General features: G+C 37.5%; 1 protein-coding gene across 2 annotated transcripts in view; it reads left to right on the top strand.

Annotated features, from left to right (window-relative positions):
• The window catches only part of ptprga (protein tyrosine phosphatase receptor type Ga), a 203,587-nt gene that overhangs the window by 28,012 nt on the left and 147,958 nt on the right, over positions 1 to 27,617 (top strand). For both annotated transcript variants that reach the window (XM_038286394.1, XM_038286393.1), the window contains exon 2: positions 26,955 to 27,059. In XM_038286394.1, coding sequence (XP_038142322.1) covers positions 26,955 to 27,059 — 105 coding nt within the window. The remainder of the gene's footprint in view (positions 1 to 26,954; positions 27,060 to 27,617) is intronic.

Raw genomic sequence — 27,617 nt, 5'->3', positions numbered from 1 at the left:
CTGGTTGTTATTCTAAATTGTAAAGGTTAACTTTTTTATGAATTGCAACATAAAAATGACTAGAATTAGATTAAAACTGTTTTGCATTTTAGACGACTGAACCAACTAAAACTGTCTCCTATGGTAATGACTAAAATATGACAAAAACTAATACTAACACTAAATCTAAGATGGCTGTCAGAAACAAAACTGGGGAGAACACATTTGAACTGATGCAGTACCAAGACACGGTTACCTGGGAATCGGTTTCTTTACTCATCGAATAAATAAACCTTGTACTTCTGATGATGTTTGCATTGTACATCATCAAAACTACAAGGTTTATTTACTGAAGCAGACAAAGATGATTATGCTGCTGCTGCCTCATGTTACTGGCTGCAGACGACAAACTGCTAATCGATGCTAAGGAGTTGTAGCTGTGATCCGAGGCTGTTAAATATTGTGCACTCTTCAGCCTTGTTAAAAATCTTGCACTCAACCAGATGCTTCCTCGGATTTAAAGTATTCCCGCTGCTGACTTTGTACTTGGCTCCACAAATATTGCAGCGTGTGTAATCAAAGCATTTTGGAGTGTGGAGCCCTCCTCTCAAGCCTTCGCCATCAGCCATACTTGCTTCATTTACTGTAGCTTTAATTACTGAGGCTATCACACTCTTGTGTCTGCAATGCTGCGTACATGTCTGCCATGGAAAATCCACCACTGTTCCACTACTTCTGTGTCACAATTATGCATTTAGGTATCAGAATATGGTACTGTTTGGTGTCACATGAAAATGTACCTAGTAGTACCAATGGAATTTCCTCTGTACAAATTAAGTTCTGAATTCGGTACCTATCCCTAATTGTTAAGCCTAGTTAATGTTCAGAAACCAGGTCATCTACATGTGTGTTGCAGGTAACACACATATGCCCAAGCACCTCCTCCCCGTCACAGGGAGGAGACAAAGTAAGCCTCTGGTCTTGGTCAATTCTACCCACTCTACACTATGCATATTTCCTGTTTGGTACCTAATGGCAGAAACTCTGGCTGTAGTGTCGTCCAAAAAGCCTGGCACACCTGGGACACTATCCCAGACACCGTACAGGACGCTAATTTGTTGACCTGTGTGACAGTCTGTTGGTTTGCACTCAAAGCCAAAACCAGCAGTGCCGCGTGCAGTCTTTCGGGAACACTCACAACTGAACTGCGTGTCGTCCAGCGTTGGATAAGGTGTTGTAGACGGCGAACAAGCTCATCAAACTGACACACGGACACCCACTATCCTAGCTAGTTCGTGATTTTCCCTCTTGCGTTGTGGCATGGAATAACTTAACGCAGACCACGCTTCAAAATTGGGCATAAATCAAAAATATCTGTGTCATACCTGCGACAAGCTAACTGCGACACACAGCTGCAGGAATATAACCAGCCCTTAACCCTGCCTCCCTCCCCTGATACATAGTTAAGAAAAAAAATAAAAAATTATAGCCTGATATACATCTCTAATGCGGTCCACCTGTCTATTTTGTAACAAAGTTTAATGATAGGGCTGTTTTGTCATAACAAGGTGTATTTTTTATTACCTGTGTAGAAGCAGTGTTCAGATTAAATACTAAGAGTCGGGGACGCATGGCTTTAGGTCAAGAAAGGCATCAGTGTTCTACATGATCCTGATGAGGCTTTGTGGCATAAACTATTTATTTTTGAAATAATCATTAAAAAAATACAAAAATATTTTATGAACATGTTGGCTTAAGTTTATTTTATAATAAATTTTAATCTATCAGAAATGGATGGGCATTTTGTTTTGCTGTTCTTCGCAGTACTGGATTTTGTTCCGGCTTTTTCTGCCAAAGTTGTTGAACACCACTGGTCAAGTGTACAACTCCTCAAGATTGCAGCAATGGCCAGACTACAGTCCTCTGCATGTGGGAGGACTATATATATAATATAATATCAAATATAATATAATATAATATAATATAATATAAAAATCCAATGGAAATAACTTAGTTAAATATTGCAGTAATTATATCAGTTGCAGCATACTTCACGCCTATTTTCTATCCACTTTCTCTTATTTCTTTCTGCTGTCAGTGACCTTTAGCATCTTGGGTAATCTTTTGTGTTGGGTGTGAGCTTCTGCTTTCGCAAGAGTCCAACCAACTCTCTAAATATTACATTAGCGTGTAGAATACGAGGGCTTAACACTTGGAATTCATTAGCCAATATATAGTGCTCCAAGCCGTCCTTTGCAATATAAATATTACACAGGCTGAATTGCAGTAGATATATATTTGTGGTATATTGTGCAGCCTGCATCTAATAGTGATTTGGCCATGTGGGCTGACTGCCTGAGATGGTTATGCAATTCTTAGTTATAGAAGGAGACGAGGAACTCAGGGGATGGGATGTTTTGGTAAAAGTGACTTAGTAAATCCTTATGCAAAGATACATGATGGAATGTATGTTGTCTTCATCCCAATATACATACTCTATAGAGTAGATGATGATGGCAAATCATAAGTGCTGCACACACTGAAAATGTGACTGGAGGTTATTTCGTGTTTATACTGTGTTTTATTTCTTCACATTTGAACCCTCTTAAAGCATGCTTTGAGATATGCTTTAAGTAGCTTGTGTTGACAACATACAATAAAATCAGATTTCAGTTAATAAACATATCTCAAGTATCTTCACACACCTACAGTTCCTTTTGTATTTTGATATTTTATGAAGAAATCAAAAGATTTCAGTGATGGGAACAAAAATACCTGCAAGATAAATCATTCAGGTTGAATAAACAATGAGGTTTGCCTTTTGCCGCCCTTTTCTGAGGATGTTAGACGTGTTTTACAACAAGTATTACAACAGCTGGTGCAGAGGAGATTAAAACACAGTTTTACTTTGAACTTGGATCACATAAATCTTCCACGGCCATCTACGTTAAGTCTAGAAGATTGGCAGCTATAGGCCCAGGTCGGACGCAGCTTCACCACGCAGCTGTGGTGTGGTATTTGACTTGAATCCCTGCTTTGATTCAGAGCCAAGTGGCCCTCAATTGAATGCTGCTTTTCAGTCTTTGTTTGCTCCTGTGTGCACGGGATCGGATATTTAGGAGGCTGGAATTTGTTTTTCTGCAAATTTAACATGTAGATGATGAGATCAGCGCCGGCGCGGCCTCTGTGTTTGATGTGAAACATGTACGAGTGTCTCTTGATGGTTTCACAGAAAACACCAGAGCCACTCTCTGTGTGTGTGTGTGTGTGTGTGTGTATAAGAACAAGGCCAATAAAGAGAGGATGTCAAGGATTTGTGGTCTGAGAAGGTGTCCTCGTTTGTCGGGAGTGATGTGTTGCAGTAGATTATTTTTACTGTAACAGTTTTGTAATCCCTTTTGGTTAATTAATGGGCACCTCATTACAGCGTGCCACATGATTTTCTTTTTCCATCATTTTTCCTTCCAAACTAATTAAAAGGAATGTTTTTTTTTTTTTTTTTTATTAATTTGAAACTTTATACCCCCTAGCCATATGAACATGGTTTTATACAAGGACTGACCAATCATTAGTGCTCTTCCTTTACTTTAGAAACTTGTTAAAAGTGATTCTATTGCTAATAGTTCCATGTTAATCAGTAGGAAACAAAACTCAGGGCACTGATAGGCTATGAATAAAGGAGAACCTTTAAGTGTAATACAGACATTTCTGGGATCTTTATCTTAGCCTGCTATGTGTTAGAAAATTTAACATAAAAAAATTAACATGACAACTGCTAATTATTCACCGTGAATACTTTTATCAAAGCTTCTATATCTGGAAATAACTTGTGGTCAAAATATGTTTTACACTGTTGCAAAGGAAGATAAAAAAAATTATTTTTCAAGGTTAAAGTAGACAGCATAGGCTGTACAGGCTCTATAGGGTGCTGATGCTCTGGTGGTGTCAGCTTTGCTGTCATAAGGAGCACAGCTTTTATGCTCTTTTTATCAGCTTAAATGTACCAAAAACACATTCTCATGATATATTAGTACAAAGTTTTCCTCAAATATCATATATCAACCATTATCTTTTTTCATAGTCTCCAGGCATCCATTTAAAATAGTTCTAGGTTTTGGTGTATATGATGACATGGGGAGAATAGAAAAAAGCTCCTTAGCCACTAAAAATGAAAAGACGTTTCTCAAATATGTGGACTACAAGAACACAAGACTGAAAACAGACAAAGTTCCCGGATGTTGTTCTTGCTCCTCCCTATTTACCCAGCATGCATCAGAACAGACTTGCCCATTCTTGAGATTGACAGCTGTCCCAGCATGCACTGCGGCAGCAGCAGCTTCCAGTGGAGTGCTCACAGAGCTCAGAGTATTAAGTTAAAAATTCTCTTTTCTGTTGCCTGTTGTTCTATTAAAGTACGTTTTAAGATAATTTCAGGTGAGAACATTATACTTTTAAGCTTCACTATATGGCCCATTTACTGATTTAGTGTGTAATAAAAAAAAAAAAAAAAGTTCAGATGTTGAGAGGACCGTGGCAACCAGCGGTCCTCCGAGGCTAACCGCAGCCCGTCTGCAGCGGCCCTCTCTCCACATAGCCATGTGTGAAATAGGGCTGGCTATTAATTGGCAAAAAGTTCATTTGATTTTTGTTTATCTGACTGTGTTAATTATTATTTACCCACTAAATAAAAAAGTGAAAATGCATTATTATCTAGAGACTATTAATAATAGGAGGTGAAATGCAGCTCCAGACGAGCCGAGCGTGCTGTGACATCACGAGTACGCTTCTGTTCTAGTTGACCCATATTAATGCTGCAGGCTCCTGTTCTCCCTGAATCCATACTTTCCTGTGTTCTTCTCAGTAACATACTTGGTGTGGACATGAGTCCGTACTCGTGTTCTTGTGAATCTAGAAACGGCCATAGACTCCACCCAGCAGCCAAATATAATCTTGAAATTCCCAACTTGCAGACACAGAACTTGAAATGCAATATCCAACTAGAGATGTCCCGATATTATTTTAATGATTGTGCTGTGATTATTGGCCAAAAACAAGTACCGATACCAGTATATTTAAAAAAAACCTGCATGACTGTTATATGATTATTATTGTGTTAAGGTGGGCTGAGATTAAACCCTTGAATGGAAACATTAATAATGAATACATCAAATTTAAGCATTAATATTTTAAATAGAACAGTATGGAAAAAAAAGTAGTAGTAGAAAGTTCAGTCACCAACAGGATTCAAGGGATCAGCTCTTCTTCACAGCAGGTGGGCTAACTGACTAACCATAATAGATTCCTATTTTATTCCTATTTTAATTCCTATTTTAAATTTCATGCTATGGGATCGGTGCCTGCACTCCAATACTCAATACCGATACCATCATTTTCATCAGTATCAGAGACGTTTCCGATACTGGAATCGGAATTGGAGCAACTCTACGGCTGTGTTCGAATTTATGGGCTACGTCTTCCAAGGACCCGTTCTACCTGGACTGGATCCTGGCTTTCTCCACTGTACGCTCTGTCCCTTAGCAACCGTTACAGCTGACACACAAAGCAGGAAGAGAATGAATTCTGAACTTTTAAAAGTTGTTTCCTTTTCATATTTTTTATTTTATTTAATTGTAAAGTGAACAAATATTACATCCATGAGAATCAAGAGTGGAAAAAGGTGACGACCACTAGAAGCATGAACAAATAAAAGTAAATGATGATTAAAGATATAAACTTCAGTCAGTTAAATAACATGCTGCTGTCATTTTGCACATCTATGATGTTGCTGCTATTTTCACATATCCATACATAAAAATGTCCATAGCTGTATAATGGTCATTTATTCTCCAGGTGCACAGTTTATATTGTTAAAACACTTCACAGTATTTTCATGTTTATATTTTAACTCTTCACTATTATGTTATTTTTACTCATTTTTCTAAGGTCCACATTTGTCTGACCATTTTTCTGTTGTAAATTTGCCCATTGTGGGACAATAAAAATACTTTCTGTTATATTCTATAAAAGGGGTAGAAATGTATAGGTAAAGCTAAATAATGTGTGTATAAAAAATATATCTGCAAAATGTCTTATATTTAACTACAAAAAATACTTAGTTAAGCAAGCTTGTATAATGGGCACATAGCTATTGAGGTGATGATTGTAATTGTTTTTCATTTGGCTCAGACATCAAGAAAAAAAACACTGCTGTGGATAAACAGGCTGTTTTTTTTTGTTTTTTTTTTAGAGAAAACAGTTATTGATTTACTGAGATCTCCACATGTGTTGACACAAAAAAAACACAGAAACCACAGTAAGCATTTTGTTATCTGATAATCGTATAAACAACACTTGTGTTCACCTCTGACTGACTTCCTGCTTGAGCTCTAAATCCTATCCATGTGTCCTCATTTCTAAGCTTTAGGTTGTTCCTTAAATTCAAGACTCTGATTGGAATAAATCCTGAGGGCATAAAGTATTCCCAACAGAGAGACTGGTTTTGGTTTGGCGAGGGAAATCTGGCTCTCCTCATCTGTGTGCCCTCTATGGAGATTACCAGTGTTACCCCTTATAGATATCATTTTAGCAGAATTGTCCTTTATTTTTTATATGTTGTTGGCAAAAAGAGCTATAAGTTAATGTTTCATATTAGGTATTGTAAAGGTATTGTAAACAGTTTTTTTAGTCTTGAACCATAGAGTGACAGGTTTCAAGAAGGTGCTTATGTAGATGCTTTGTCATCATGGTGCAAATTAGAGAGCTTTCCACGTGCCTATAGAAATCAGTTTACAATAAATTGCTTTTAATTGTGATAAAAAGACAATTTCTGATTTATTGTTGCATCATACTAAAAAGAAGATTCTTGTTTTCTAAGGCTGAAAGTATAATACATTTTGTCTTTAAAGCCTCGTCTTAAGCCTTGTCACTGTCCGGTCACAGTTGATGTTAAACACTAGTGATACTACAAAAGAGGATACAGGAAAAGTATCAGGTGCAGTGCTCATCATGGTTTTATCTATCGTTTCTAAATGCAGCCTCTGAGTATTGATTAGAGTCCGACATCAAAGAGCATTTAAAGAGGAAGGGAGGAGGTTTTTACTGCTTGTATGGCCCTGGGCGGGCATGACGAGTCTGTTTGGAAGTGATGCATGCAAAGGCCTCTTTGCTGTGTTTTTTATTTATTGCCAACAGTGACCTAAAGGTTAGGTATTTTTCATCGGTACCAGACATGCGTTTTTCAGCGAGGCATATTTCTACTGGTATTTAATTTGAACCGAAACGTTTCAGTGAATTTTCAGCCGTGGTGTAGTCGTATTTCACAGTCTGACAATTATGCTTTACTGTTTTGCTGATGCTTATTTCTAAATCATGTTACAGGAGCTCTGCTGTCATAAATTTTCAGGCTGGGTGGCCGCACTGTGCTGCAAGCGCTCAGCTGACCTACTGGTATCAGTGTCTTGCTCCTAGATGGACCCATTTACATTGCCAGTAATCAACCATCTCCACTCACGAGCCCCCACTAATGTGTTAGGAGTGTAATGTATCCACCAGAGGCTGCTGAATATATTTCAGAATCAATAACTAGACAATTCATGCAGGACTGCACACTATGCTTTTGAAGAATGACCTCATAAGCTCTTGGCACTTAAGTGATCCAATTGCCACATATTGAAAATTGAAAACTCACTTTACTCAGTGAAATTTCCTGACTCTGTCCGGTCTGTTATGTTGAGTCCTACCACTCTTGTGTCTGGACGCAGATTTGAGGCTTGTTTATTGTAGCATGTGAGAAGTACAAGCCTTAGCTGGCCTAGTACAGGTCACAGTCCGGACTTTTGTGTAATCTTACTAATGGTTCTCATCAGAGCTTCTGATGCACTCAATCAGTAACCAGGCCAGCGTTTTAATGCACTGTAAAGCATCAGCCGGCAAGCGCACTTACCAGCTGACTGGCATGCCTAAGATTTACTGTATGATTTCATCTTTTCTCAGGAGAAGCCATCGGCTGTAGATCCAGCCTGTCTGTAATTGGTTATGTTAAACATTTACTTCTCAGCAGGAAGTCATGCAGTTTTAATTCAGTGGTTGGCTAGACAATAGAGCGATTGTTCCTTCTTTTATAAATGGGGGAATAAATGGCAGGATGTGCGTATTTCTTTTCTTTTCTTTCTTCTTTGTATTTAAGGAAGACAGAATACACTAGAGACTTTCATCTAGACCTTTTCGCCCACATGTTCCATCAAAGTCTGACACATGATGTGCTGTGTGTCTCACTTATCCCTAGTGGTAAAAGGTTTAAGAAGACCGCAACACATGACATGTCACTCTGCCCAGGCCTCCTCACACCCCGGCATGTGTGTTGTATTAGCACAGATAGCTTACATCTGTTTTCTTTTTGTTGTTTTAGATCATCAAGCTAATTTTAATATCACAGATTATCGGGGTTAATGGGGTTCAGGCAATTTTTTTAATTATTACATTTTTTTCTGTTCTGCACCCATATTTTCTTTCTTTTTACCTCTACGCTAATTAAGGCCGCTCCTATTTCCATAATTATTTGTTAATATCTCCCCTTAATATGCAAAGTATCAGATTGACCAGGGGAGACATTGTAGGTTTAGTTATTTTCTGGAAGCCTGTAGTCCCAATTTGACCAGTGCCATTCATGTGCGTTTCCTTGTTGTAATGACGTCCAAAGTCTGAAGGCTGTTCGGAATTAGCACAACAGCCTGAAGCTTCTCTCCTAACCTGGATAGAGTTCTGAATGTAAACCCCATGAAAGGTGAAGTGGTAGGAGCAGGAGCTTGGTTCACATTTGCATAACGCTGATTCAAAGCCCCTAAACAGACAGGTTTCTCAAGTATAAGTGCAAACAAGGAGATCAATGTGTTTCAGTTTAACTGTGATAACAGTCCGTTAATGCTGAAATGCGCCGGCTAGAGCCATGCATGTCTGGTTGTTCTACTCTTAGTGACAACTATGATCAAGAATTTGTGCTAACTGACATTTAGAAAAAAAATAAATAAATTAAAAACAATCCACTGGACTTGGTTTCCTAGCTTGAAGACATTTCGCTTCCCATCCTGGAAGCTTCTTCAATTAAAAAACCAGGGGATTGTTTTTTTTTTTTTTTTACATTTACATTACATTCTTAATCTAAAGCAGTTTTGCAAATCACCACACCGGTGATGTTTTTTTTTTTTATGTTGGAAAGATCTATTTATTTTTCTTCTAAATTTCACTTTTTTCTTTATGCCCTAAATTAAAAAACGTCAACCTTTTTTTTTTTTACTCACTCCAAAAGTCATTTTGTCTAAAGACATGGATTGACCATACTTTTCACAGTGAAGTGGCTCCTTGTATTCTTTTTTTCAGCTGTTTTTCCATTGGTCTTCATCAAATTGACATGATTTCGCACAGTTTCTTTCTTACTGTTGAAACATAAGCAGATTAAATGATTTCACTAATACGAACTAAAACAGATTAAATCAGCAGCGCTTTAAGACCTGTCCTCTGAGTTAATATTCTCTTTGAAAAACTTTGATTGGGTTTAGCCCTGTTTGATGTTTTCTTCTTAATGACTCTCTGAAGGTTCAAAATCTTAGAATAAAATATGTTTGGCCTCCTATACTGATGGATGTCTCATGACTAATACTACAACTCCTTTAACAATCAAAACCGCAATAGTAGTGATTAGTAATATGGAACTAAAACCTGTTTCATTGGTTTAGGGATGATTTAACATTGAAGGTAATTTTTTTTTTTTTTTTTTTTGCAAAGATCCATGGTAGTTAAAAAAGGTTTTATTTCCTGCATTGAATAAAATCATAACATCAAAACTAAAAATGTTTTATTGTGTTTGTAAAATCTCAAACATTTAGGTTGGCAAAAAGAAAAAATTCTCCAAGGGTGTAAATGCCTTCTCATAGCGCTGCAACTTGTTTTAAGAGCAGTAAAAAAAACAAAAAAAAAACAACCAAAATCTTTCTGAGCGCAGACATCTGACCCACGGGCACGTTGAGGGCTGCTGACACGTTCAGATTTGATTATAATGAGATGGCCTTATCGAGTTTTTCAGCAGATAAGTTTAGACAAAAGACTGCAGAGCGAGTGTGGCATAATGAGAATGTCAACTGTGCCTCCTTTGCCCTTCCTCTTGTTCGATAATGAAACACAAACAAAAATGTTTAGTATTTTTTTTTGGGTAGGGCAAAAAAAAAAATCAAGGCTGCAGTGCACACAGGGCTTACAGTCATGTGTATTTGGCTTTTTTTCCGGACACATTAAAAAGTTAGTTTTGACTTTCAGCACGCCTCCTTGTCTCTTCATCTCAATATGAATTAGCTTTGGAGGCTGTTGGCACCCTCTGATGCCCTGACAAACATGCAGTAGCACTTCCTGTCAATTACCACGATAAACCCAAAGCCTTGACAGGTGTGGGAACATCCGCACAGATATGTTCACGCTGACAATGGAAAGATGTGAAGGGTTTTTTTTTCTGTAAGCCATCATAATTTCTAACACTGAGCTAATTGGCTTAATTTTTCTGTAACACAGTTCCATTATTCTGGCCCAGAGATACCGATGGATGCCTCTTTGCTGAAACTGCTCATTTGTGTTTAGCTGTGCGGGTCTGAATATCTGCGTTGGGATTTGTGTTGTTTTGTTATTATTTCATAGTTTGATGTTTTTTTGCCCTGAGGCCAGGCTCCCTCTGTGCCGTATCTCCGGCTGATCTTGGCATTTCTCGTGTTCCCGTGGTCCGTGGTGTGACTCGAACACTTCCGGGGGATATCTCACCACATTTCCCACTAGCTGGGGAACGAGAAACGCGTGTGCTTACAAGATCAAGCTCCGCTTGTTTTTTTTATTTCATTTTTTTTTTCATCCCAGAGCTTTTCTGCCTAAAACATGCATTGATTTTTGTGTATTTTCCTTTTTATTTTTACCACTGTGGTTTGCACTCATGATGCACTGCAGATAGACCGAAGTATTTGGCATTAAAAAAGAGCACATTCAAAATTTAGGTGTGCTCGTCATAAAGATATGAGTTAACTGCAAACGGAGCAGATGTCCTTATATTTCACAGTTGACACTGCATCGGAGATGAGTTTGTCCTAGACAGCAGCTGTCTCTGGCCGTATGCACTTTTTTTCCCCTTCCCTCCTCATACATAGCAATTTTGGATCATAACTCCTCCCTTCATGCACTTGTGATTCCTGCAAAACTTCTGCTTTGCATGATTTCAGACGGAATAATGTAAGCGCTGTTTAGACCCCAGTTTGTCTAATTAGAAAGTTTAATGAAATGTATTCTCTCCTGCACTTAATTATAGGGACGAGTTGAGAAAACAGAGATGGGTGACGGATGTGGGCTGTGCTGCCCTCTCCAGCAGCAACGGCTGTCAGAATGGCCGTATGTAGCCTGAATGTAAAGCAGGACAATGCTGAGGCGGAATGTCAAAACTGTGACAACGCTGATGTGCCTGGAAGTATCCGCGTCGCATAAACACACAATTAATCACGCTGACTTCATTAGAGATGTGGAGATAATGGGAAAACATGTTATTAAATAAAATGAACGCACTTTGAGATGTTGAGAGTTTTCTTAATATATTGCCTTATTTTTCAGAAACAGCAAGAGTCCCTCAGTATATAATGGAAGTGAGCTCATGTAATTTCTAGTAATGCACTGATCTTTTTTTAAATGGTAATGGATTTTGGGGGAACATAATGTAACACCAGAGCTTGGAGACTGCAAGGGTATCATTTGCATCTTTCCATGTTCAAAAGCTAAAAGACAATAACAGTACAAATTAGAGCATATCCTAAAGGACAAGCCTGTTCTTTTGAATCAAATATGATTAAAGCCTCAAAATGAGTAGAGAAGATCCTTAAAATACATACATTTAGTTGTATAATATCATAGTGAACATCTTTGGAGAAAATTAAATTAAAATTCTAGTTCGACTAAAATTATTTAGTGGATGAATGAAAATCACACAAGAAAAAAAAAGTTTTCAAAAACCATATGTGCTACATTTGGCAAGTCCCCTTAAAAGTTAAGAAAATAAGGTTTAAAGTAGCATTTCTAAACACATATTTAATAACACATTTAGAGAAAAGAAGATGTTATTTAATAATAATGTAATTTGATTTCCTTAAGTCAGGAAAAACAGCTGCTTATTGAAGACTACCCATTTTAATACAGCCTTGCCTCACAGAGAAAATAAAGAATAATCAAAGCAGTTTCATTCATTGGGCAAAATCCTCCATCATTTTACAATCTCTAAAGTCCTGTTTTTTGTGATTTATTTATTATAAAAGTGGTTTCCTTTTTAAGGCGGATCAGAGTGGACGTGATCATCTAACTAGTATTCAATGACTTCTTTTTTCCTGAAACGCTTATCTTAGCTGCTCTTCAAAATGGCAAAACAGAAAAAAATCCACATGTAAAAAAAAAAAAGTCACATGACCGATGCTTGCTCACATCTAAAGTCAGATCAGCGATTAAAAAGCTTAGCACAACAGGAAATAGGACAAATAATGCCAGGGTGGAAGTTTTTTACACCAGAGAAAGTGACTGCAGAGCTCACTGTTTAAGCATTGCCAAAAAGTTTCAGGTAAGATTATATTGCTGCAATAAAAGATGAATTTATTTCTAAGGCTTCTTTGCACATTTTTGCAAGAACCATGAATAACTCAGGAAGACGCTGTACATCAAACATGTTGAGATGGTCTTCACTGAGCATAGAAGTGGAGATGTAAGGTTTTATGAGATTCTATTAAAAATAGATCACTATGCTGTTCCTCTTTTATCACATGCTGTTTTGTTACCATTAACATCGCCTCTCTGGTTTATTTTAAGTAGGCCCTAACATCCCTGCTGCCATGGATAGATGTTTTTATTGGTAGTTATCTGAACATAAATGTTCTTTAAAACTTCCCCTTTTTTCTCTGCTTAAAAAGTCAGATTTACTTTAGGAAAAAAAAAGTATGCAGATTCATTAACAATGTAGTATTTCTGTGTTTTTCCCACCTTTAAAAAAAAAAAAAACCCTCAAAAAACTCCAACCTGAATGGAAATAAGACCCTTTGAGCTAGATAAGAGGGCTCAGTGTTAACAGGATCTGGCACTAAAGGCAAACATACAGAATATTTACAGCCTTATCCTTTCAAGCCAAATACCTTGACTGTAGACATGTTAGCACAATAGATAAGCTCACCATTCTTTTAGCAAAAGCTTTTCCATTCTGGATCTGAAGGTCCTCCTTTGAATGGTTCCTGCAAACAGATTTCTTATCATATTTGCTTTATCAATATCCACCTCATTATGGTGATTATTTAAGCGGAATGCATTATTCTATACAGCAAGTGGCGTCTTAAATCCTGTGCTTTGAATATCTGCTCTGCATCTTAAAATTACAATATCATTATTAATATAATTGGAAGTGTATGTTTTTGTGAAATATTTTAAGCATTTAAGTTTGATAATTTTACTGATTATGATTTAGAGCTAATTAAAGGTTAGTTTCAAAGCAAATTAGAAAGTAGCATAAGACCAAGAAAATGGATATGAATGGATATTTGAGACAATCTGTTTTTTCATATAGTCAACAAAGTCATGTGAAAGAATGCTGACTTGACAATATATAACATAGTGGCTGGTGTCGATCCATTACTCTGTTATTTCAAGGTCAAACTCCACAAACTCATTTAATTCAAATTTTAGTGCACCACTGCTTCCCTCCTCTGTGAAGCTTTATTAAAACACTGATTACTTGGCACCAGTCTCTACAGTGTCACCGTTTTAGCATCGCTTTCTAACTAGGAGCTCAGAATCCTGACCAGTAGAGTTTGCTTTTTCTCCCTGTGCATGTATTTATTCTCTCTGGGTACTCCGGCCTCTTGCCTTCCTATTACATTCCTTTTAGGGCTTAGCTGCTTTTGCCAGTCCAGAGCTGAGCACCAGCGCCGAGAGGAAGATGAGAAACATAAGACCCAACAGAGCAGACGAGCTAAAAGCCGCTATTAAAGCAACCTGAACTTCCTTCTCACCTCAGCAGAGCAAAAGGCTGATCTCCTCCGTGTTTTCTTGCACTGATGCAGTGATTCATACAAAAAGAGCCTCAGGTAACTGGTGATAGCAGACACCATACGGTAATACTTTCCACATTTTTCTATTGGTATTATCTAATATTCCAAAACTGATTTTTGGGCCTTTCTTTAAAAAAAAAAAAAAAGCTAGAAATAATATTTAAAAATAACAGAGATAAACATGAAAAATGTTGCTGCATTTCTAATTAATCTCCAGTTTCACTTTTTGAATTCAGTTGCTAAGCTTAGAATTATCCATCATGTCTGAATGTAAATGTAAAAAAAAAAAGCTGCATTTGAGATAGAAATTATTTAGGAAAAAAAAGCTTTAAATAATTCTCCTGGTGATATGAATGTGCCACATATCTGATCCTAACAGCAGTGATTGATATTTTAGCTCTGTCCCCCAATGACTAATGCAAGTTAAATGCTCCTGTGGTTGTTGTTAGGCTGCTGTTTTTCAAGGGCTCTCAGGGGTTCTTGGCTTGTTGTTGCGTGTGATATTATGGAACAAATAGTGGGGCTTAATGGTGGTGCAGATGATTTAACAGCCCTCGGGGCAATGGAAAAGGAAAATGATTTTGCAGGAATATACAGTGAATAAAGTGTTTTTCTGTAGCTCTTTTGAAACCCTTTTTTTATTTTTTTGTCTGCTTATTTCTCTAAAACAATGAAATCAAAGTAGAAAACCAGGCCAAAGCAGCTGTATGTATTGTCTCATTTAAAGTACTTGTTAAACTACATAATTCAGCCGTGTTTTCAGATTTATGCGTGTTTGTTTGACTGCTGCAGCGCTCCTCTGTCTCCTTCAGGCCTAGCACCAACTTTGTTGTCTGCTCTGCTCCATCAGAAATGCTGTGGCTTTAATCCTTTGCCCACAGGGGACGGCTGACATGGATGTGTGTAAACTGTTGACATGGTGCTGTCTCCTATGCTCTCTGATCAAAGACTGTGCAGCCCTCCTGTTTCACAACCTGCCTTCAAATATGCTCCAAGTCTCAGTCTCGGAGCCTCCCTCCCTCTCTGTTTCACACTTCAGGTTAACCCATGTATTGCCGTAATAAATTGCTACATCTGATAATAAAGCAGCCATTTCTCACTGTGCTGGAGGAGGCCCAGTGACCTCCCTCAAGGCAGTGAATTTGATTTGAGGAAACAGGGTCCAAGTGGCTCGCAGCTTGGTAGAGGACATTTTCTGGAGACAGTTATGTGCTGACTTAAAGTGCAAGGAAGATTGGGCTGGATGTTGTGCTTATTTTAATTAATCCCTGGTAATGATGCAACTATTAGTAAGAGCTCGGCTCATCTTAAGTGGCTAGAAGTGTTTGCATGAATGTGTGAGAGAGGGATGATTTTATATTTGATGTCCGCATAGATTCCTGTTCTTCCAGGCCATGGTTATCCTCACCGCTTGAGAAGAAGTGAACTTGACTTCCAGCCTTTCTACATAGTCTTTAGAAAAACTGAAAAAGTTTAAAATGTGTTTTGAACTTTTTCCAAAACTGATGAAATATAGTCAAGTACAGACTTTTTCCCTTCTCCTATTTTCTAATGGATACAAATCTGATCATAAATGGTAATGGTAGAGAATTTTATGTTGATTTATGTCTAAAGTACATTTCACCTTTTATTTAAAGTGAGCTCTTCTCAGGAAAGAATTGGTGAGAGAAAGCTTAAAGGTGTAACACAGAGCTTCCTTTTACAACACATCACAATTTGATTTAGCCTTCTGCTCATTCTATAATTTAGTTTCTCTTCTAACAATCGAATGCATGCATATATCAGAATATAAGAATGGGCAATGTCACGGATTTCTTCGACTCGGACAAATAGACCGATGGTTCTTTTTCTGGGACTGGTTAAAGGGTGTAGCATAAGACTCGAGCCCATTTTCTATCAAAAACAAAATAAAAGACAAAAACTTTACTCCAGTCCTTATTCACATGTAAAAGAATGAAATGTTTTGGTGAAACAGCAGGTCAATTTCAGTCCAGATGCCAGACAAGCCAGGCCACATTATGAAAAGGCGAAGCCATTTGTACCATTATCCATTTCATGATCTCTGAAATCTACAGATAAAACACAATTACTATTCAAGTTGTTAACAGCTGACCTTTTTTTTTTTTTAAACCTTAAGAAAAAAACTAGAAGAGTTGAGGCCATGCGTTGGCTAGGTGACACCTTAAGTCAGCTTTTCTTTTATCGAAGGTCTTTTCCATTTAACGAAGGTTCCTTTTCCATGCAACTCATTCAACCCAGACTCGTCGTGCCTTTGTTTGACATCACCATCGTGTTCACAGAGGCGGACTGGAGGTTAAAGTTGTTCCACCGCCCACATGCCTCTGAGCTTGGAACAGAAGTAGTTGGGGAGCAAGCTTTGCTTGTGTGCGAAGTGGGAGGTGGCGCATGCAACGGTACGCTCAAAGAAATGCTCCTGTTAACTCTGCAGTGTTACTGACTTGTCTTTTGGATGCGCCTGCTGATGCAGGGCTAATCCAGCTCATCTGATCGAAGTGAATTAGCAAGGGGAATCAGTAGGTAGTCGACAAGGAAGACTGAAATCAATTCCGTCTTCCAACTGAGTTAGAAGTGAAGCAGTGATATTATTTTTTGTCCTGTTGTTAAAGCAGTTTTCCATTTTCCATAGATTTTACATCAGGATAATTACAGATCTACTAAGTTATTGGTGGACTGTTGAGTTTCAACCTCAGGAGTTGGTCAAATTCAACTGTCATTAACCAGATACAAAAGACTTATGTTAGGGCTCCTTGATTATAAAAAAATAGAATATACCAAATGTTGTTTAGAAAGGAAATTATAATTAAAAAAAGGTTGTTAAAAAAAAAAACATTTTATCAACTTGGCTTGAAAAATAATGAACTTTTCTTGCACTTTCTTCTTTTTGGCATGAATAGATATGAATGCTAGCAGTGACTTTTTTCATTTTAGGCCCACTTTAAGCGTATTACTGCCACCTAAAAGAATAGAGTGAGAAATTCTCTGTCTTACTCTTTTTAAATGTTACATGACAAGAAATCGGTTGCCTTGTTTTTAAAATTGTAATCATATTGCAAAGGCAGTTAATTGTTCAGCCCCTTTCAGAAATAATATTTGAAATTTTTGACTGACTGTATATCCAATGATCCCCCAACCAATGGCAGGAGCATCAGGGCAGGGTGCAGCCAACCAATATATATCACTTAGTTATAAACCAGCTTTTATTTGTAACTGTAGTGTGTTCTTTACTTAGCCCACAGAATAAGCCAATAAGAGACCAGCTTTACATGCTTCACGCACACCGCCATACAGGCCCACATAATGAAGTCGAATACACAGAAACTAGAACTGGGTATCTGTCCAATACTGGGAGACTTTTAATAAAACAGTTTTGATACTACAAAGGATATAATTAAGGCTACATCTCCACAATGTTGAGAAAGGTATGTGCACCGAAAAAAAAAAAGTGTATGGCGTCAAGATGAAACCGCTGAAGTTGGAAAATCTGTAATAGTTGTTTTTAGGACTCAGGCCACACCAGTTGATGGTGCACAAGAGCTGTGACACAGGAAGAAGTAGAATATAAATGAATGCATTTGAGTTGACTGACGAAAAAGGAAAAACAGCTAAAATAAATTCAATGTTTTCTAAACCAATTAAAACTCTCAATTCTGTCAATGTTGTTGCGTGTGGTGAGGGGCATGTCCGCTACGGTCCTATCTAACTATGACCAAGAACTTTATTTTCTCCACAAAATAAATCTTCGTAAAGACATACTGCACATAGGCCTGCTACTGAAGTTACTTAAAATCTTTTTCTTTCATAATTTTCTTCCAATTTGCCTTTTGGGAATTGGGGAAGTTCCCCCAATATCCAATACCTTAAATATGGTTTGGCTGCTGATACAGCTTCTTTACAGTTTATTAAGCTTCTCTGGTAAAATACATAAGGCTCGCTGAGCTGCAAGTAGAAACAGGAAAATACAGAGGCTGAATTCTCCTCTTCATCTGTCAGACAGCGGTTCCATCACTTTTCTATAGAAGCAGTGCTCTTACCTGAGGAAGACGCCTACAGCCGCAGGTACAGCTCAACAAACTGGACAGTTTCTGTCAGGGTTCTGGTGCGTGTCTTTGCTGGATCAAATTATAATTAAGACTGCACCAACAGTAATGTAGCTGTTTCTGACCTGACTAAGGCAGATGCTGCGGTAGAGGTGAAAAAACGGACAATCCTGCTGTACAGCCTCAAGGCTTTCGAAAGAGTTTGCTTATAGAATGTGCTTGAATTCAAACATGTCACACTAGCAGGAGTTTATAAATAGGATCAAATGTGACTGAAGCAGTTATGGAAAGCCAAAAGTGTCGCCTATTCAGTGCATAAAAAAACTGCAAGATTTTCATTTGTAAATGTGAAAATTTCAGTGTTACTTGTCCATCAATCAAATAAAAAATATGTATTAAATTATTTCAGTTTTGAAATTATTTAATAACCTAAATCAGTCAGGCTCAATTTCTTTTAGTTTGGAGATCGGGGATCCGCTTATATTTAGATGTTATTCAGATGCGGTTAACCAATTTTATTTATCTCTGCAGAGGTCAGAAAATCAGCAATTTAGCCACGTCAATGCTCCAAACTACTTATTTATATTTGAGAGCTTTACCTCATAAGATGGTAAAAAAAGTATTTGTTTTGTAGGTGTTGTTAATAAGATTGAAACATTGAAGGTGTGTAATTATATTAGAGCAACTGTTATTAAAAGGAAAAAGAATTATATTAATAAATATATATATTTATATATAATATCCATAGTGTGTCACAAAAAACTGAAAACTATTTTGATTTGTTATATTGTCCATAAATAAAAGTGTATCCTTCTTCCAATGGAATGTCAAGTGCAAAACACTGTTTTCATATTTTTAAGACGTGGACATCCAGTGAATGTAGCATTTCCTGCGTTTGTTTTCACGGATGCTCTCCAGTTTCATACACCCACAGCCAGCGACAAATTAATCAGGTCTGTTCTCTTTTGCATAGTTGCTGCACAGGGAGCAACTAGTACATTTGGACATTTTTACAGTAATGGATATTTGAAAATAGCAGCAACATCAGAGATGTGCAAAATGACAGCAGCATTTTATTAAACTGACTAAGGTAGAAACTGTGCAAAATCAACATGAATGTAACAATTTATTGAGGTTGTTGTGAGCAGTGATGGTTATAGAGTCTTACAGCTGATTGGTAGAGGTGAGTATTGGCATGAGTGTTGCGATTCGATACATGTTGCGATACTTGGGTCACGATACGATATTATAGCGATATTGCAGTATCACTACATATTGCCATATTTTCCCCAGCTATCAAAATCAAATGGTGAGATAAAACAGCAAGTGCTGGATATTTTCATCAGAAAATATTGATTAGGTATTATTATCCCTGTTGTTTGGGGTTTTCTTCCACTGTGACTACCTCAAATACAGATTTGGTGCTGCACGCACAGTTAAAGGGCTCCACAGCGCTTTCTGCCAGAGTGGTGGTGCAGAGGTAGCCAATTTTCCCATCAATGTTTTATGTAACCATTTTTTTTATTTTTTAAATCGATACTAAGAAGTGAAAGATCGATATTATATTGGGCAGCCGAATATCACGATATATCGCCAAAACGATTATTTCCCACACCCCTACTGATTGGAGGAAGGATCTGTGATAACACTCCCTGGTGCATTCAGGGTGCAGCAGTTTGTCACTGAAGGAGCTCTCCAGTTCTGCAACAGCTTAATGCATGGGGTCGGAGACATTATCCAACAGAGATTTTAATTCAGTTACAGTAAGATCCTTTTGTTTCCCACCTCCTGCACTGAGTCCAGAGGGCATCCAACAACACATCTTTTTAGATTTTTTACAATTGACAAAACAGCTAAACAATTCAGACCTACTAGGAGGCTGGAGATTCTATAAAAACGTACCATGACACAAGACAGCACTTCTGTGGATGTTTAATTTTGGTAGATGTGAAGGACACATCTACCAAAATTAAACATATTTAGTGGACCAAAATAAGGATAAATTAATAAGATAAGTAATAATGGAATGAGAACGTCCCTCTGGCTTTTTCCCTTTTTTGTCACAGAAAAGGTATCATCATATTTTTTCACAATCCCTTTTTTTTAAGCTACAGCTTGTTGTCAGATTTATGTAAGGTGAAACTTTTTTTACGTTTCAGTGTCAGATTTTTCCAGTTCTTCATCTTTTTTAATGTCAGTTTAAGCTTTTAGTGATTTACCTCTGTACAAATCCAGCTTTTGTTACGAATGTGGTTGAGCTTCAAGTATCCAGGGGTAATTTCCACTCGTATGAAGTTATGGTAGCTTAACCCCCATAAGACAAACGTAATGGAAAACTGTTGTCAGGGTAACAAAGTTGTGTGAATTTTAAGCGTTTAAACCAACATTTCACAAAATTACCCTTGATCTACAGTAGTGTGACAGCCACCACCTTTTTTCACATTCGCTCAGCTAAATCTAGCAATTGGGGAAAATGTTAGCTAGACATTTTAAGATTTTAAAATCCAGCTGCATTTTCTAGCTGCTCAAAGTGACAGAAAACACACTTGTTTTGCTTGTGCACCTGATTGACATTGACATCAGCTAGACAGCCTCTTCTCCGCTGGCACTGTCTTCAGCCACAGAACAGCTAATTTTCCCCGAGGAGCTGGACTGTTGCAAGTCTCGGGCTACGCTCTAGGGATTGTGCATGCTAAAGGACAAATTGTGCCCTTAGCACTTGCTGTAATTCTGTTGACAATGTTTGATTTCAAGCGTTTTTTTTTTTTTTTATCATAGTAAAAAGGACATTTAAGGCTAAAAGTCTTGAAGATGACTGCCTACATCCCTGGCTGCACAGGCGGCCTGCATTCTATAAATGAGTTATGTACTGTGGTTTCGTCGAGAGATTGTTGCATAACATATAACAACATATAACTTCAATCAAATCAAACTTCTGTGAAATAAAACTGACACTTTATAAGCAACATTTATTGACAAAGAATTTCACATGCTGTTGTGCAAATGGAATAGAAAACTGTCATATAATTGGCAGTAAGCAAGACACAGTAAAGCGGGATAACAAACCACTTCTCAGAACCTATACTTTCCTGCTGACGTTTTGTTGACTTTTGAATGTTGGTGGTGCTTTCACACTCATGGTAGCAGGAGACGGACTCTAAAATGAGAGCTGTGGCAAGAAGGTTTGCAGTGTCTCAGTCTAGTGTCCAGAGGCTGGAGGCACTACCAGGTGGCAGGCCAGTACACCAGGAGACATGGAGGAGGCTGTAGAAGAACAACCCAGCAGCAAGACTGCTACCTCAGACTTTGGGCGAGGAGGAACAGGAGGAGCACTGCCAAAAGACCAGAAATGTGCATGTGTCCACACAAATGGTTAGAAACCGACTCATGAGGATAGTATGAGGGCCGGACATCCACAGATGGGCGTTGTGCTCACAGCCCAATACTGTGCAGGATGCTTGGTATTTGCCAGAGAACGCCAGGATTGGCAAATTTGCCACTGGCTGTGCTCTTCACAGATGAAAGCAGGTTCACACTGCGCATATGTGACAGACATGACAGAGTCTAGAGACACAGTGGAGTGACCCACAGCCGGCAAAGTCCTTCAGCATGACCGGTTTGGCAGTGGGTCAGTGATGGTGTGGGGTGGCATGTCATTGGAGGGCCACACAGCCCTCCATGTGTTCGACAGAGGTAGCATGACTGTCATTAGGTACTGAGATGAGATTCTCAGACCCCTTGTGAGGCCATATGCTGGTGTGGTTGGCCCTGGGTTCCTCCTAGACCTCATGTGGGTGGAATGTGTCAGCAGTTTCTACAAGATGAAGGCATAGAAGCTATGGACTGGCCCCGCCCATTTCCGAGACCTGCATCCGATTTCTCCCATCAGGGATATCATGTCTCGTTCTATGCAGCAATGTCATGTTGTACTGCAGAAGTACCCAGGAGTTAGTGGATGCTTGAGTCCAGGTCTGAGAGGAGATCCCCCTGGAGACCATCTGCCACCTCATCAGAAGCATGCCCAAGCATTGTAGGGAGATCGTACAGGCACATGTAGGCCACACACAATATTGAGTGTAATTTTGACCTGTTTTAAGGACATTACATCAACGTTGGATCAGCCTGTATTGTTTTTACACTTTAGTTTTATGTATGACTCCAAATCCAGTCTTCCATTGGTTAATTACTTTGATTTCCATTGATGATTTTTTTGTGATTTTGTTGTCAGCACATTCAACTTTGTGCAGAACAAAGTATTTAATGAGAATATTTCATTCGTTCAGACCTAGGATGTTATATAAGGGTTTCCTTTATTTATTTTTTTAAGTGTATATTGAGCATGCAGACATTTTATTATTATTGTTTTTATTTTTCTGATGAATTGCTTCTTTAAAGGTTGTACTTCATTCCAAATAAAAAAAGGCAGGAAACAATCACGTGTACAGTGCAAGAGGCTCCACTTGTTTTCTGCAAAGCTCTAAAGCCCCAATCGTGGTAATTATCACCCATTAATGCTTTGTGCTGAAAATGGCACCAGGGTTGAAAGTCTGATTTTTCTTTCTTGTTTGTTCAGATCGGCTTCTATCTCTGCTTTGCCTTGTGATGCTGTAATTAGCATAAAACCATTTCCTTGTTTGAAGAGCTTGGCAAATATATAGATTTCGTGTTTGTATATATAATGAGGAGGAGAAGATCACTGCCTGGTCTCCGGTATCAACTGTAGGTAGAGCCAAGTGGGAAAAAAATATGAAGACAAATGTTGAATTTACTGCATAAATGCTGTCTTTACAAGAAAAATGCCAAAAAGAACTTTTTGAATTAAGCATTTTGACCTGTCCTGCATGTTTCCATAGAAAAACACCAACTCAAAATTTGAAAATGAGTTAATTGACAATATTGGCCTTCTTTACCAACATTTGTCAGTAGCCTAAATGTTTCATTCTTCTTTTTCTTTATCTTCTAATCTCTGGATTCTATACATCCTTCACTCAAAAGTATCCAAAATTATTTACAGTTTCTAAGAGAAAATTGTTTTTTTAGGGTTGCCCTTTTCCCTGTCCCTGCATGTCATTCATTTTAGAGTTAAATTATCCAACTGAGAAATACCACATTTCTCAGTTGGATGCCAATACCTAATCAGTTCTCACTGTTCTTTTTTTCTTTTTTTTTTACAAAATGTAAACCATTTGAAACTAAAACTTTTCCACTTAAAACTTTTTTTTTTCAATGCAATTTCTGGATAATTACTGCTCTAAGTAGTTTGCTCTCTAATCTCAAGGCTGCTTTACAGTCTCTATAATACATTTAATGATTAATTGATTACTAAATTAGTTGACCATTATTTCAATATTTGATTAGTCACGATTAATCCAATTAGTTCTTTTAGCCCTAGTCTTATAGAAGACAAAATCCACATTATCCTAAATGACGAATAGTGATAAAATGATACATTGCATTTCTTTTTTTTTATGCTAGGATAATTTAAAAACAAATGGATATTTTTGCTTAGTCGTGTATAAACACAATCCACAACCAAGAGATAGATAGATAGATAGAGATAGATCGATCGATCGATCTCTATCTATCTATCTATCTATCTATCTATCTATCTATCTATCTATCTATCTATCTATCTATCTATCTATCTATCTATCTATCTATCTATCTATCTATCTATCTATCTATCTATCTATCTATCTATCTATCTATCTATCTATCTATCTATCTATCTATCTATACATCTATCTATACATCTATACATATATAACGCAATTATATGTTTGAAAATAATGAAGTGGTAATAATTGACTATTGCAGTAATGATTTGGGTTTCTATACATTTCTTCACCCCTGTGTTTTCTTTTCTGTGTGCTTTGAGCACTCCATGTGACCTTTAGCATTTTGTCCACTTTAATTTGTGTGGGCATCTACTGCGGTCAGACTCCAGATCAAAATATATGATGGTAAAACTGCATAGCAATAAAAACATGAAAAAAAAAATCTTTTTTTACCCTCCCTTTTCCTTTATCATTAGGTCACTACCAATCTCCATGACTTTTAGTAACTTGGTCACTTAAATTAATGTTACCTGTTTCACTTGGTGTATTTGAACTAAAGCTGGGCAATAAAACATAAACAATTTATTTTGGGATACACACAAATTCCATAGAAATTTCAATAGAAAAAAAAAGTGTGATAGAAAGATCAGCAAAATTCACCGAACTGTGATCCAGAACTGCACAATATTCTGGGGGATGTAGGCAAAGTACGTTTTTGTTCTTCCATGGCCAAGCTAAGATATACTGGAGGTTGGACTGACCTCTTTTTCAAAAGTCAAAGGTTAAATTTAAACTTACATTTTGCAAATGCAGAGAAACTGAATTTTAGTTACATTATATTTAACAAGTGTTAGGCACTGGCTTTTTCCCTCCAGCCCTTTAGGTGGCGGTAGGGTATTTGCCTCCACAGGCAAGAAAATATTGCAGCCTGCACAAAGATCCATGTATGCAAGTAGAGTAAGCACTTTTCCTAGCAACAGTAAAGTCTGGTGCCAATGGACCGTCGCGAGTAACCTTTCAAAGTCAGGAAAGTCATGAGTCCAATCGAGGAAAAACAAAGTATTTTGTGAATAATCATAATGACCTGCATCCAGCTTAACTCAGACACCAATTGCAACTCCACAAAGTGAAAAAGTAAAACAACTTGTTAAATATGAGCATGTCCTACAACAAGCAGATGAGTGCTGCAGTTCAGAATTTTTGCCAGAGGTGGCAGTATCATTAGAGAGCTCTATCATGCCTCTGTTAATTGGGTAACTGTTGAGATTTAAATTAATTATTTTTCTTCTGGTACTGATGAAATGTTTAAAAAGGAATGTTATCACAAGAGCACAAACACCGATCATTCTTATGTCTTAGCTGATGTAGTCTGGTGCAAGTATGGGCATTTTGAAGTTTCTATAGCAGTGTGTGAAGAAATACATCATCACCATGTTATTAGTAATGCAAAGCAGGCTCCAGTTTTTTCTTTTTTAAGCAAAACATCAAAAATTTTCTACTGCCACTAAAGCATTATCTAATCATTTTTATAATTGATGGGATATCTCTTTTTTGATAGTTATACATTAAGGGAGCTTTTGCAGAGTTTTCGCAGATGTTTGCCCCATCTAGTGAGCAGTTGAAAAGTCAACAGTAGTTTTCTCTGTGATAGAAGAGGAAAAAGCTCCACAGTCTGCCACTGGGATTGCATAGGGTTCTTTTTTTTTTTTTTTTGGGTGAACAAGAAGTTCTAGACGTTGATATTTTGACAGGAACATCTTACCCTATTAACAATAAGAGGGCCAACCACAGATCCATTAATTACCAAAGTAGAATTTACCCTCGTCTTATTCTGCCACTTTTAATTCCAGTTTTGCCCTTTTTTTGCATTTTACTTTCTTGTGTTGAGTCTGGGGTGGGGTTTGAGTTTCACATGTGGCTGATATCGACGTAGCCAGGAGAACAGGAGCCTCCAATGTTTCACATCAACACTCACCTCCAGAGAATTCAACCCAAACCTCTCTCTCATGAACTGATCTATGGAGCCTATCGAGGCAACTTTGGTGAAAAGAGGAAAAAATAATTTTAAAGGTGGGCAATCGTAGAGCATGTATGGCAAGGAAAAAAATCCTAGACAAAAGAAAATCCTTTAAACTTGTGCAATAGAGCTCATTTGTGTTTTTAAATATCTGCTACTTTTGGGACTAGAAATATCTCAACTTTTTACTGGAGATGAATTGTGATGTTTTTATAGTTGGAATAGTTAAAATTTGTAACATCTCTCAACTCTTTTTTGAATTTTTTTCTATTTTGCATTAACTTCTGCACGTGCTTTGTGTTTATCCATGCCTTTTTAAAATTTTAACTTTGGATTTTACTTGAAACTGTCTTATCTGATAATTTTTCCAGTGATATTCCTGGAAAAAATGCAGGTTGTACCATTCTGGCTAATTAAGGCTTAATACTAATATAGCATTTTTTATTTACAATGTTATTATGAAAAAATAAACAAAATGTTTCTTTGCATATGGAACAGAAAATGTAGGAGCTATCCTTTATGCCACTGCAGAGAAATATGTCAGGGAGGGGGACAAAATGTTGCCATCATCTATACAGGCATAGAAAACTCTCATCAGTTTCTTTTGCATCTGATTTAAATCAATTGAAGCAATATCTTGGATAAGTTTATTGAGTAGGAAGTTTTACATTTTTAAAACCTCTCTGTTTTACTGGTAACTGGTCAATTTTCTTCTTAATCATGACAAATTTTTTGACACAACCTAATTCTAACATCTATTTCTGGATCAATGATATTTTACATGACATATATGATCACATTGTGTCATGTAAGTTTCATAAAGAGTTTGAGGGAACCGATCCACACACCCATACCTCAGTGGAATATTTTAATCCTCAACCTGATTAGGTGTGCAGGGACAGGGGGGAGGGGTGCTGGTAACCTTAGGAACAAGAATTCAGCTCATATCTCCTTTAATTGTGACTGTGTGTCTCCCTCTCTAATTGTACCACTATATCAGTCCTTTAATACCAACCCAAACTGTATGGGTTCACACCAAGCTGAGGTCTGTTTGTTTGAGATCAAAGTCACAGAATGATGATGCTGCTTATGTGTTGTTTTCCTTCCTTTTAAATTTAGATATATGCTAATTTCATTGACACCAGGTGCTTCATTCTGACATTTTTAGTAGTTCTGTTTTGCCCGCTGTGAGAATACTTTTCCCTGCCCCAGTGGATTTCCTGACCTCCATCTCTGTCCCCCACAGTTGCATCGGGTGACCAACCTCGCTTCACTGGAGGCAGCCGTCCTGGGAGCACAGGCGTAATGAGGGAGAGGAGGACAGCTGGTGACCCCTACTGGTCCTATTCAGGTGAGCTCTCATTTCTGCTACCGCCACAGAGCCTGAAACGGAGAGAAAATAGCCCAACAACCCCTCTGACTCGTCTCTCATTTCCCGGTTTCTGTCCCCTGTTTAGTCAGCAACCTTTGCTCCTTTTTTTTTTGTTGAATGTAGAGAGGCTAATCTAGGTATTTTAGTATTCACATAATGTGTACCTGAGCTGTATGTTTTCTACACTCTTAATAACCATAATTAAACTAATGCATTGGGGAGAGAAACTGAGACATATGGCAAAGTGATTTAATGTTCCAAGTGTTAATGCTGGATTATTACGTTGTAGCCCACTGTGTTTAACCATGAATAATAAATCAACTGCTCTTAAAATGGATTTATTGCAAGTTAGATTTGGTATATAAACTGTATATACTGAAATGCTGCCAGTAAATATATCTGCCTGTACAGCTGTACTTGCATACACTGTGTAAAAGATACAGCATTTTATTTTTGTCAGATAAAAACTTTATGTCTGATGTATATACTAACATTTACAAATGCTTTCTATTTTCTAAACGCCAAATAATATAGGGA

The sequence above is a fragment of the Cyprinodon tularosa genome, unplaced genomic scaffold (genome assembly GCF_016077235.1).
Source record: "Cyprinodon tularosa strain WSP-4 unplaced genomic scaffold, ASM1607723v1 ctg224, whole genome shotgun sequence".
Lineage (NCBI taxonomy): Eukaryota > Metazoa > Chordata > Actinopteri > Cyprinodontiformes > Cyprinodontidae > Cyprinodon > Cyprinodon tularosa.
Note: the sequence above shows the minus strand (reverse complement) of the source record. Positions and strands in the feature narration are given on the sequence as shown.